Consider the following 11470-nt stretch of genomic DNA (forward strand, 5'->3'; position numbering starts at 1 on the left):
CTTTCCATTTCTGAAAAATGTCAAATTCCATTGCTTCAGTCTGGTTTGGTGCAAACCTGAATTCAGACACGAGTTCTGGGCTGTGTTCTGGGAGCTCACACTCTCCCAGCTCAGCTGCAATCAATCAATCGAAAAGTTAAAAACATAAAGATCACAGGCTGAGCAAAGACATTTAATTCCATAATATCCACAAAGACAATGATAGTTAAGTTCCTAAGCTTATTGTAGAAGAATGTACTTGTGCCAATGCCGTAAATTAACCACCCCCCACACTGCCCCACTGCCCCTCCAGAAACTCAAATCAGATTTTACAACAAAAGTCAGACAAAGGCATTTGCAGGACCAGTGTGAGGTTGTAGTACAGAATTCTGACATTCAGGAATGTTAGAACTAAACCAGTTTAACTATACCTGCTTCTCTGGGTCTTAATGCATTTAAAGGAAATAAAGTTTCTATTAAAAACAAAAATCAATGCACTACTGTTTCAGAAAAGATTACTATGAAACTTCCTCTTACTGCAATGAGGTCATGCTTCTCATTCCAAAGCACTTCCCATTTTACTGCATGCTTTGTTACATTACTGTTCTTGTCAAAACATGACGATAATACCTAGTCTCAATAAACCAATAGTAAAATTGTGTTTTTTCTCTTTTTAAAGTACCATGGTGGCATAACATTCAGATTAAGTAATTTTAAAGGAGAGAAATGCTGAAGCATTACCATAATTGAGGTGTCACTTCCTACTTACTGACTTAGGACCTGGTATCTTCTATGAGCAGAACACTTGCAAACTCTACTGAGCTCCGCAGGAGATGCAAGTGCTGAGCATCTTCATGACTGATGCCCATAAGTGTCTTGTGCCTGCGACACGCTTTGCTCCTGCAACCTCTCAGCTATTCAAAGAGGCTACAATGTCACTGCCTCAGACAAATATCAATGGCAAACACACCGTTCAGTAATCCACAAGTCACCTGACAAACGATGTGATTCCAAACCAGGAAACTACCAAAAACCTACCCCAAACAGAGGGAAATTACATCCCTTGAAGAAAACAGTTTTATTGCTTCACGGCACTTTTTGACATAACAGTTGCAAGAATTTAATTTACTCTCAGTCTTCAAAAATACCAAGCAGGATACATTGGAACATAGGACATTACCTCCAAAAAGCAATCAGTTGACTGATACACCTACTACATGGTTTTGAGCACCTGAGCTTCTTGCTCAAACATTTACCATTCCTGAGGATATTAAACAGGTTGAGTTAACCGATCTTCATGTCTAACTACTGCCTCACACACATTGTTTCTCTTCAACAGTAAATCTTCCATGGTGAGTGACGGTGTTCTTATGTATATGTGGTTTCCTTTAACAGAAGTATCTCAGCTCTGCTGCCGAGACTACCCAACACAGATGTTGCTAGGAATTACTGGCAGTCCAGTCTCCAGTATATAAGAGGGAGCCACAACTAACACATTAGCAAGGAGGACGCTTCACTGGATAAAAAAACTGGCTGGGTGGCCAGGCCTAGAGAAAGGTGTAAATGGAGTCAAATGCAGTTGGTGGCCGGTCACCAGTGTTCCTCAGTGCTCAGTATTGGGGCCTGTTCTCTTTAACATCTTTATCAGTGATCTGGATGAGGGGATTGAGTGCACCCTCACTAAGTTCGCAGATGACACTAAGTTGGGTTGGTGTGTTGATTTGCCTGTCAGGAGGCCCTACAGAGGGATCTGGATAGGCTGGATTGATGGGCTGAGGCCAATGGTATGAAATTCAACAAGACCAAGTGCTGGGTCCTGCACTTGGGCCACGACAACCCCCTGCAACGCTACAGGCTTGGGGAAGAGTGGCTGGAAAACTGCCCAGCAGAAAAGGACCTGGGGGTGTTGATTGACAGTTGGTTGAACATGAGCCAGCAGTATGCCCAGGTGGCCAAGGCGGCCAATGGCATCCTGGCTTGTATCAGCAGTAGTGTGGCCAGCAGGAGGAGGGAAGTGATTGTCCCCCCGTACTCAGCACTGGTACTGCAGTACCAGTTCTGGGCTCTCACTTCAAGAAGGAAATTGAGGTGCTGGAGCAGGTTCAGAGAAGGGCAATGATGCTGGTGAAGGGTTTAGCGAATCTATCTTACGAGGAGCAGCTGAGGAAACTGGCATTGTTTAGTCTGGAGAAAAGGAGGCTCAGGGGAGTCCTTACTGCTTTCTACAACTACCTGAAAGGAGGTTGTAGTGAAGTGGGGGTTGGTCTCTTCTCCCACGTGACAAGTGATAGGACAGGAGGGAATAACCTCAAGTCACACCAGGAGAGATTTAGGCAGAATATTAGGAAAAAATTCATTACAGAGATGGTTGTAAAACATTGGAACAGGCTGCCAAGGGAAGTGGTGGGGTCCCTATTCCTGGAAGTGTTTAAAAGAGGTATGGATGTGGTGCTGAGGGACATGGTTTAGGGACCCTGGCAGTGTAGGGGGAACAATTGGACTTGATGATCTTAAAGGTTTCTTCCAGCCAGATGATTCTGTGACTTCAGGAAAAAAAAGTAAGAAAGTAAGTTTGATGTGTTGAGAACCATCTAGGAAAAACATGCGAGATTTCTTTAGTAGTTAACAGAGAGAGAATGCAGAGAACGAAAGCTGACTGTGCTATAAAGATGATGTATAAGGATGGGAAGGACAAAAGATGTGTAGGACAAAAGATACACAGAGAAGCTAGAGCAGAAGTCTTGGGTACAAGAAAGGTACCATCCTCATTTCTCAATAGCTGCACTCTCTGTTTATTCACTTTCAGGCAAACAAACTACGTCATCAAATTGATTTCCAAGAAATAGGTCTTGAGAGTAAAAGCCAGTAAGAGTCTCACCAGTACTCCACACAGGGTAGAAAGGGCAGTGGAAGAAGGGAAAGCATGGGCTCCGTACCAGGTTGCTCTCACTAGTGCCTTTTCTTTGTGGAATTATGTTCCCTGAAAGGATTAGGAGCACTACCATTTTTCAACAAGGGAGCAGCAGAGAACCCATCTCTTCATCTGCAGTTTTATGACAAAGTAACATGCTTTGGCACGCCCCTCATCTGGTCTTTATTTTTTTTTTTTGGGGTGGGGTGGGTGTGGATTGGGGAAGGTACTACATAATGCATGTCTATATGTTGTCTGTGTTCTTTAATAAATAACTGCACAAATTGGGGGACATTTTTAAAAGGAATTATCCTAGGAAGTTTTTGAAAACTGCAAAAAGAGGTTTATCTGTAAATACATTGTTGATTCTTTTACACAAAAGGAAAATTAGTTTACACTATCCCATGAAGATGTCTTACAATTAGAGCTAAAAACTGGAGATCTGAGAAAAAGTCTTCCTTTTGAGTTTAGTTAGTAATTTCAAAAGTATGCCTGGTTAAATACAAAAGCCACACAAGACTAATGAGATGGTTAAAAACGTATTCTAACACTGACAGTTCAAGTTTGATTATGACCTTTCTGCAGATAATCCCAAAGAGAAATGTATTATTATATAACTGCTTCACAAGTTACCCCATCCTGCAAATCGACGTTACTCGCTACAGAAGTTCCATCATGGGACTGGCAACAAATCAACAATTTATGTCTGAAAGACAATTCACACAAAACGCCAGCCTTGGAAACTGTTGTTTGAAACCAAGGAAGAATTACTGTAACAGAACAACTTCCTTGATAAAGAAAACCTTGATAAAGAGCAAATACGAAGTTTAAAGCTGTCCTGTGAAAAGGCTTTTCTTTCAGAGGGCTTAGAGTACCAATTCCTAAACAGCCATTTATAACTCTTTTTTCAGTCTTACGATAGCCACACTAAGAGGCAGGACTGGATTTTACACAGTAAAATCCCCCTGCTGAGGATGGAATAATCATTTGACATTTCTTCAAACTCTCCTACTTAATTAAGTTTCCAATGTCAATAAAATGTAACAAACGTTATATCAAAGAATGCTAATTGTAGCATATGGCAGTAGAGATAATGAGCTGCAAAAATGAAACAATTTTGGAGAAACTTATAGTGATGATGTCAAAATATCAAAGAACTGAAACTGAAAAAAAGACAGGAGAAAAGTACACAAGTGTGTTTCCAAAGACAGCATCAAGAAGTGTTAGTTGGGTACCTAGTGGGAGACATTGTAAACATGATGGATGGCTATTGTATTACATTTACACAGTAATCATGGGTGTGAGTTACTATCCCAAATGTTGAGGCATCAACCTAGCATTCTCTGCTTGGTTCTCCTTGCTTAGACCAGGGGCAAGGTTACCTGTGTTATCATCTGTGAAAATGGAAGTAGTGATTAAATACGGGCTCCAGATTGTCTCCATTGCAAAAAGACAAACAGAGTTTGCCTGCAGCCGTTTTTAGCACACCTAGCAACCAGAGCTGTGCCAGACTGGTGCAGAAAAATAACCCACTGCCTTAAGATTTACACCTGTTGCTGTCTGGAACTGAATTCATGGTTTTGACTGTCATGTCCATCTAGAATCACTGCATTATCTCCATTGCTGTATTAAGCTAAGAGACTCTGCCTGAGCACTCCAAGTGCCACGGCCAACCACCAGCAGAACAGGAAGAGTATCTTTCCTTTTGATTCATTTTGCTGCTGATATACCTAAAATGGTCCAGCTCACTGCACTTTCTTTTAGAAAAAAGTGAACTTGATTTGTTTGTCATTACACAAGTTTCCTTCCCATCTGCAAAACAAACCTCCAGAAACAGAATGAGTATTTGTATTAACATTTTCGCAGCAATATAAAAAAAAAACCCCAAACAAAACCTTCCTACAATAAACTAATGTGTCCTAGGATTTTTTTTAATGTTGCAACCCTTGCTCCTGACACAAGTAATCTTAGTTCTTACCTTTCTGTGGAATCCTCTTCTCTCCAACCTGCTCCCTCCTGCCCTGTGACCACCTCCTGTATCACAGCCATGGAGGTTTGCTCTCCCAAGCACAGCCCAGGCAGCAAGAAGCCCATGTTCAAAGCCACACCTGCAGGGACCCAACCTGTGCTAAGCGTGTACTGAAGGGCCAGCTGGCTTTTCAGGCTGCTGTGGTAAACGCTGTGCACACATCTAAGCTTCCCCCTCAGTGGGGAACTATTTGGGGTCTTTCTTCCCTGGTTGGCTCCTGGTTTCCACAAAAACCTTTGTCTATTGATGCCTTTGAGGCTCCTTCCCCCTGCCAAGTGTGCCAACATTGGCTAATGTAGTTCAGAAGTTACACGTGGAGAGAACAGAGGAAAGTGATGTCCCTAAAATTCTTCCCCTCAGGTAAAGGAATGGCATTTATATATGATATTAAGAAAGCATAAGGGGTAAAAAGAAACTACAAGTTTCTTTTTCAATACATTATGAGTTTTTCAATACATAAGACAAATCACTTTCAACAGATTGCATACCTTGAAGACACAGAGCTGCTAGTTCAACAGCAGTTTCATACGGGCATTTCAGTCTTAAAAAGAAAAAGAACAAGCTATAAAAATCAGGGCTTTTTTCCTCAGTGAATTCTTTGCAATAAAGCTAAAAAGTAGTCTGATATAAGAAATGGAAACATTAACTTCCACAAGCTATGAATGATATGAAACATCTACAATTAATTTTTACTTATATATATTTCCTAATTTGGTACTTTCTAATTCCCACTAAACACATGATATGCTCCACCATAAAACAAGTTAAAAAAACCAGAGTAGGTGTTAGTTTACTGGCCTGGGTGAGACTATGAACACAAAAAATTTTCAGGGTTGACCAGTATGAAGAGTGTGGCACTTTATCATCTATTCCTCCTCTATTTTACCTGCTATTCTGAAAAATATGGCACGCCCATGTTACATTTTCAAGTCATAAAAATCAAGACAATCTTCGCTCTCTTTATACATTTCCATCACCTGGTCAATTCATCAAAGGTCTTTACCTATTCTATTTGTCAATAATACAGTCAAAGCACACAAAGTCATAGAGCACTGTATTATGAAGGAAAAAAATGCATGTGGAACTGTAAATCATGTTTATAATCTGTGCACAACTATTATAAAGAATTAAAAAGATCACACAGTTAAGGTTTTAAATCACTAAGAGATAACTACCATAAATACTTTAAAATACAGCTGCAAGAGCAAAGATGTACTTACTTCCCTGAAAGAATGTCTTGCCGGAGCTGTAACACAAACAGGTACCTGACAAATAAAAATGCAGAAAGTCAAAAGTCTGTATAATGTCATTGTCCTAGCCCCGATGACTGGAAAAAACATCCTAGTAGTCACAACATCTTCATGAACGTGCTCTTAAAAAAACTAGGGCCTTTGGGATCACTCAGCTACACCCCATAACCCATTGCTTTCTCTAAAATAAAAGAGAACATTTTTCACCTGCTGGCTGTGTTCAGGACATTGTCAGAAGTATCACTGTTTTGGGATGTGCTCTACCTGAGCATATGCCACAGCAACCTGAATGTTACCGGCACTCCAACGTTCTCCTGAACTGAGTCTTGCCTAATTCAAGCAAGAATTGAATTACAGGACTTAGAGACAAAAAGCAGATAACGGCATTAAGACTTCAGGGCTATCTTCTCAAACTCAAATACAGAACATGGAAAAAGTCCAAACTGGGCAAAAGAAAAAGCTCAGACTAAATCTTCAAATAGCAGAAAAGTGCAGAAAAGTTCTGAATAAAAGAAACCGTAATTCCACAGAGCCCACATATTTATTTAGGAGGCTAAGTCCGAATTTACAGATTTCACACTGTAGCAGCATTTTAAGCTGTTGCTAATCTTCAGTTTCAGGCCTGCTCCATGTTTCACCGCCACCCAGGGGGTTTGAGGCATACAGAAGTGCCCCAGGTCATGCCAGAGCTCTGTACAGGACACGATGACACAGGCAGGCTCTGCACTGCTCTGGACACTGTCGGGGTGAGGCTTGCTATGCTGAGTGAGAGACTCGAGAGAAGAAAGCACAAAGCACTACTGAGAGTCAGCCCAGTAAACACAAGTGTAAACCTCTCCTATCTTTACAAAGGATGATAGAAAGACAAATTGTTTTTATCACAGGGGACATGCTGTGAATGTGGTGAAGGATGAATAGTTGAAATCAGAGAGAAAAAAAGAAACGAAAAGCATGATTAAGAAGACTTCTCATCATATACTGAAGCAGAATCAGATTTAGCTTAGTCTCACATCTCTGATTGATATACCCGGCTAATATCTGACTTGCCACTCAAACCTGGGTATTTGGATGCATAGATTAAGGGTAGAAAAATATATTTCGTGTTCTTATTGGTTTCCCCTGATGATTCACAACCCTATAAGCACTTCTACATCTGTAAGACACATCTGGGCAGTGCCTCCATCAGTGCCAGCCAGTCTGTGTGGCACTGCAGCTCTGCTCTGGTTGGTATGGCTTTCTCTTGCTCCTTTTCTGCACACAGACTGACAAGCATTGTCATCTCAATTGTTGATATTCCAAATCAGCAAAATAAAAAATTCTCCACACCACACGTATACAGGCACACTTTTCTGTTGTTTTTCTAACTGACCTAACTGATCAGGTCCCATAAAAGGGACAGAAGATGTCTTCCAGAATGCACTGGATTTCAGCTGTGTTTTTAAATAGAAAAAGTCAGAGTGAGTGAGGAGTTTCAACACTATCCCATTTCTGAGCTCATTTTGAGAATGTGATGTCTACAGCTTCACTAGAAACTGGAGTCTACTACAAAACAGATCCCCACAAGGGATTTTAAACACCCTCCATCAAGGCCAGTTCATGGTTACCATTCATGAAAATTTTTCTTCTTCCTCTTACTCCCACTCCATTTCCACTTGGAATATTTCTGAGTATATAGTTGTTAATCTTCACTTTTTACTCAACATGCTACATGGAAAATATGGTCCAGCCAGCACAAAGATTCTTAAAGTCCAGCAGCATTCAAAATTACTTTCCACTAGAAAAAGGAAAAATGCAACTATTTATTTGTTCACTGTAAAATCAATTTCCAACTAATTTTCATTTTCCTTCCACAGTTTCACAGTGGTCTTCTGTCAAGCTTACATTTTTAAAAAAATTTGTTAACAACACTGAAAATTTAGCTGACTAAAGTGTTTTTCTAATTAAAATAGTCTTCTGAAATGTCACCTTTCAGCAATAATTAGATCGCAAAGAATCAGAGGTTAATACTTCCAGAGGAAACGACTTACTCGATCACAGCAGTGATCATATAGCTCAGAAACCCACATCTCACAGTGAGTAGGATCATATGCTTCAGAGGATTAAGCAAGAAATCTTGCTGTAGATAGTAATGGAATAATTTGATCACAGGGGAAATGTAATACTTGTCAGACATGCACCCTGATGTATGAAGACTTATGTCAATTTTCGGAAAATATGTATTATCTCTACTAATTTAACTGCATTTTCTCATTAGAGATGCCCCAAAATCATCCACGTTTTTGGATTCTCTAAGATCTTACACTCAATTACAAAAGTGGCAGAAGGTTCTATATTACACCTTGCCTTAATCTATGCCCTTTTACTGCATTAACACTGCAGCACTAAACTGATAATGGCTATTAAAGGCTCCACATCAGTATCATAAGGTGGTGACAATTAGCTCTTTGATCTTGTCTGGAGCAGTGAAAAAAAAACGAAACATGGTCAACAGCAAATGGGAAAGGAGACAGCAATCAGGTCTGCAGGCGTAAGTTTAATGTAAACATCACATGCACATGAACTACAACAAACAACAATCTTTATAAACACCTTAGGCTGATTATTGCCAAGCAAATTAGAAGACATAGAAAATGGTTAGAAACAGCATAAAAAAAGAGGTAACATTAAGACAGATGATTACTATACAAAGGCGGCAGTTACAAAACATGAAGAACGCTTTTCCTCCAGCTGTTTCTTTCCCAATTTTCAGAATAATCTCTAGATCATACCAGGATGCCACAAACCCAGCAAGATGTAGTCCCCACAGCCCAGACTGAAACAAAAGCTGTCCAGTTTCTAAAGTGCCTTTATACAATGCAGTCTTTACACCTTTTGCACCACAGAGAACTTGTGGGTATGTGGAAGACATTCAATCAACCACCTATCAACCAAGAACTGAAGCTGTCTACTGCCATAGTTCTGTGGCCTTTGTACGATTATTACATCACTCCCAGGCCTCAGAGCGAGGGGGACAAACCAGAGTACTGGAAATCAAGCAGGACACTATGAAAAATCCTCTCAGCGGTGTAAAGAGCTGCTGTTTCCCAGCTGCAGCTCTCCCCACACAACACTGCCTTTCTTTACTAACTTTGAAGCACCAGAACACAGCATCTCCTACAGACTAAAACACTGGAGAGACCCATGAAAAAAAAGACGATGTCTCTCTCAGACAGTAGAAAAACACCTAAGAAGTCAAAGTGACCATTCTCAGTGGAAAACCTCAAATCACCAACATACAGTACCACCCTTAGATGCATTATTTATCCCTCTGCCAGTCACCCAGTTAACCATGCATAGTTCCTACCTTGTAAACTCCTCATGAAGGTTGTTCGGTTCTGATGAATAGTACTTAATTCGAAAATGCAATGTGTACGGAGGTCCAACTGTATATGCAGAGATTTTAAATGGGGAAAAAAAAGTTTACACTAGTTGCAGTTCTGCTAAGGCAGAACAACAGTCACCACCTCACCATCCAAGAAACCCAAAATGAAGTATGTTTTTCAAATTCTTCAAAGAAACAAGTATTTCGTATTATTAAATTTAAAAAAGCATACGATTAAAAACATATTAGATTATTACCATACTTAACAATGCTCTAATAATTACATTAATCGAGCAATAGTCTATTTGGCAAACACATAAACATAATTTTTTCCAGAGGCACGCCCCACAGCATGTGAATGACAATAAGTTCCAGGTACGTTGCCTGTTGCTGGGAGCAAGGGGAGATGGAAGAGAGAGGGTGACGCTTCTTGTTAGCAGGCACAAATAGAACTCCATAAACCCCCAGAACCCAATAGATCAGCTTTTGATTGAGACATGCGAATAAGAAAAGGTAAGGTAAATAATGTGAAGAGAGAGGCCTCTGGAAGGCACCCATGGACACAGAAAACTAACAAATTCCATGAAGTGGAGTCGAAGAACTGCTGTTTTCTAATGCCAGAAGCTGAATGCTAGATCTGACTTTGTTTGTAACACAGATAATAAAATGATACCCAACTACCACGAGACTATGACCAATGCATCCTTACCTTCCTAAGCCTTATCTTCCAAGACCAACAGCCTGCTGGTATATTAAGTGTCAGAAAAATTACTCCTTTTCACACATTTCTAAGGTCTTCTGTAACACCACGTCAGCACAGTATATATGTGCCTATTAATGACCCATTTTACTAAACAACGTGCAGCCAATAATTTGGGCTCTGATATTGTCTCCAATGATATCCTCTAGAAGACAGGTTACAGTACCCTAGGCTGACACTTAGGCACCACTGGTAAGGTCTGCATCAGTGAGATAATGACTCTTACCTGCCCACTGCTGGGAAAAAAAGAGCAGTGAGCAACATCCATCATGAAAGAGGAACTCTTCTCAAAGCACCTGCTGAATGCAAGGTAAAGAAAAGTATCCTGTTGTGAGACAGACTTTTACAACACTCATCAAATTGCTTCCCTCTTCACTGTTCCTTCCCAGGGAAGGGCTTGGCCAATTTCTTTTTAAAACAGGCCCTTAACAGATTAAACATGGACAAAACAGTGCAACTAAACTGGTTTAAGGTGTTACAAAGTCGCTGGTTTTCCACATTTTAAAACAGATCAAGAAAAGGACAAAGCTATCACAGAAAGTGCACTTGGAAATCACTTCGTCCCTTAAGGTAAAGCAGTCCGTGACGTGATGAAAAGGCGAGAGAAAGCCAACCACCAAAACATTACCCAGAGCAGCTATCTCTACAATCTATTCTAGCAGACTGACCCCCACACACCATGAGATGAAACCAAATTGTCCCAAAGGCCTTTGAAGAACTCCACCATTTAGAAAAATCATCTAGATATTTGGATACTTATCAGAAAGAAAGGCAAAGCACCACTGAAGCAATCAAGATCCATCTCTGCGGGGTCCTGCAAGGGGGTCAACAACTTCCTTGCAAAATGTTATACTTAAAATCTTGCAGAAGCGATATTCTCAGTTGGCCCATGTCTGTTGCCAACTGCAGTATATTAACAAAACACGTTAGTACTGGTGTTGTACTGTACCCAAGCCCGCAACCAGATTATTAGAGATCCAGGAGCAACTTGCCTGCTTTAGCCAATTGCCAAAAAAAAAAAAACTTAGTGGCCAAACTCAACCCTTCCATCCAAAACTCCCTTTGATGAAACAGCAGGTATTTCTGCTAGTTTTATTTATAACATTTAATAAAGTGGTTAACTGTTACACAATGAAATACTTTGTGTTTACTCTTTGAAAAAAAAAAAAAAAAAAAAAAA

At 40.3% G+C, this 11470-nt stretch overlaps 1 protein-coding gene across 1 annotated transcript in view; it reads right to left on the bottom strand.

Annotated features, from left to right (window-relative positions):
* LOC104490250 (band 4.1-like protein 4B) overlaps positions 1–11470 on the bottom strand; it is a gene marked incomplete at its 3' end in the record, with an annotated part of 119662 nt that overhangs the window by 61788 nt on the left and 46404 nt on the right. Inside the window, exons 5-8 of the mRNA XM_010132511.1 lie at positions 9513–9591; positions 6140–6184; positions 5408–5460; positions 1–114 (exon numbers count right to left, since the gene is read on the bottom strand). Of these exons, the coding sequence (XP_010130813.1) occupies positions 1–114; positions 5408–5460; positions 6140–6184; positions 9513–9591 (291 nt within the window). The remainder of the gene's footprint in view (positions 115–5407; positions 5461–6139; positions 6185–9512; positions 9592–11470) is intronic.

This window comes from Buceros rhinoceros, unplaced genomic scaffold (genome assembly GCF_000710305.1).
Source record: "Buceros rhinoceros silvestris isolate BGI_N320 unplaced genomic scaffold, ASM71030v1 scaffold13933, whole genome shotgun sequence".
NCBI lineage: Eukaryota > Metazoa > Chordata > Aves > Bucerotiformes > Bucerotidae > Buceros > Buceros rhinoceros.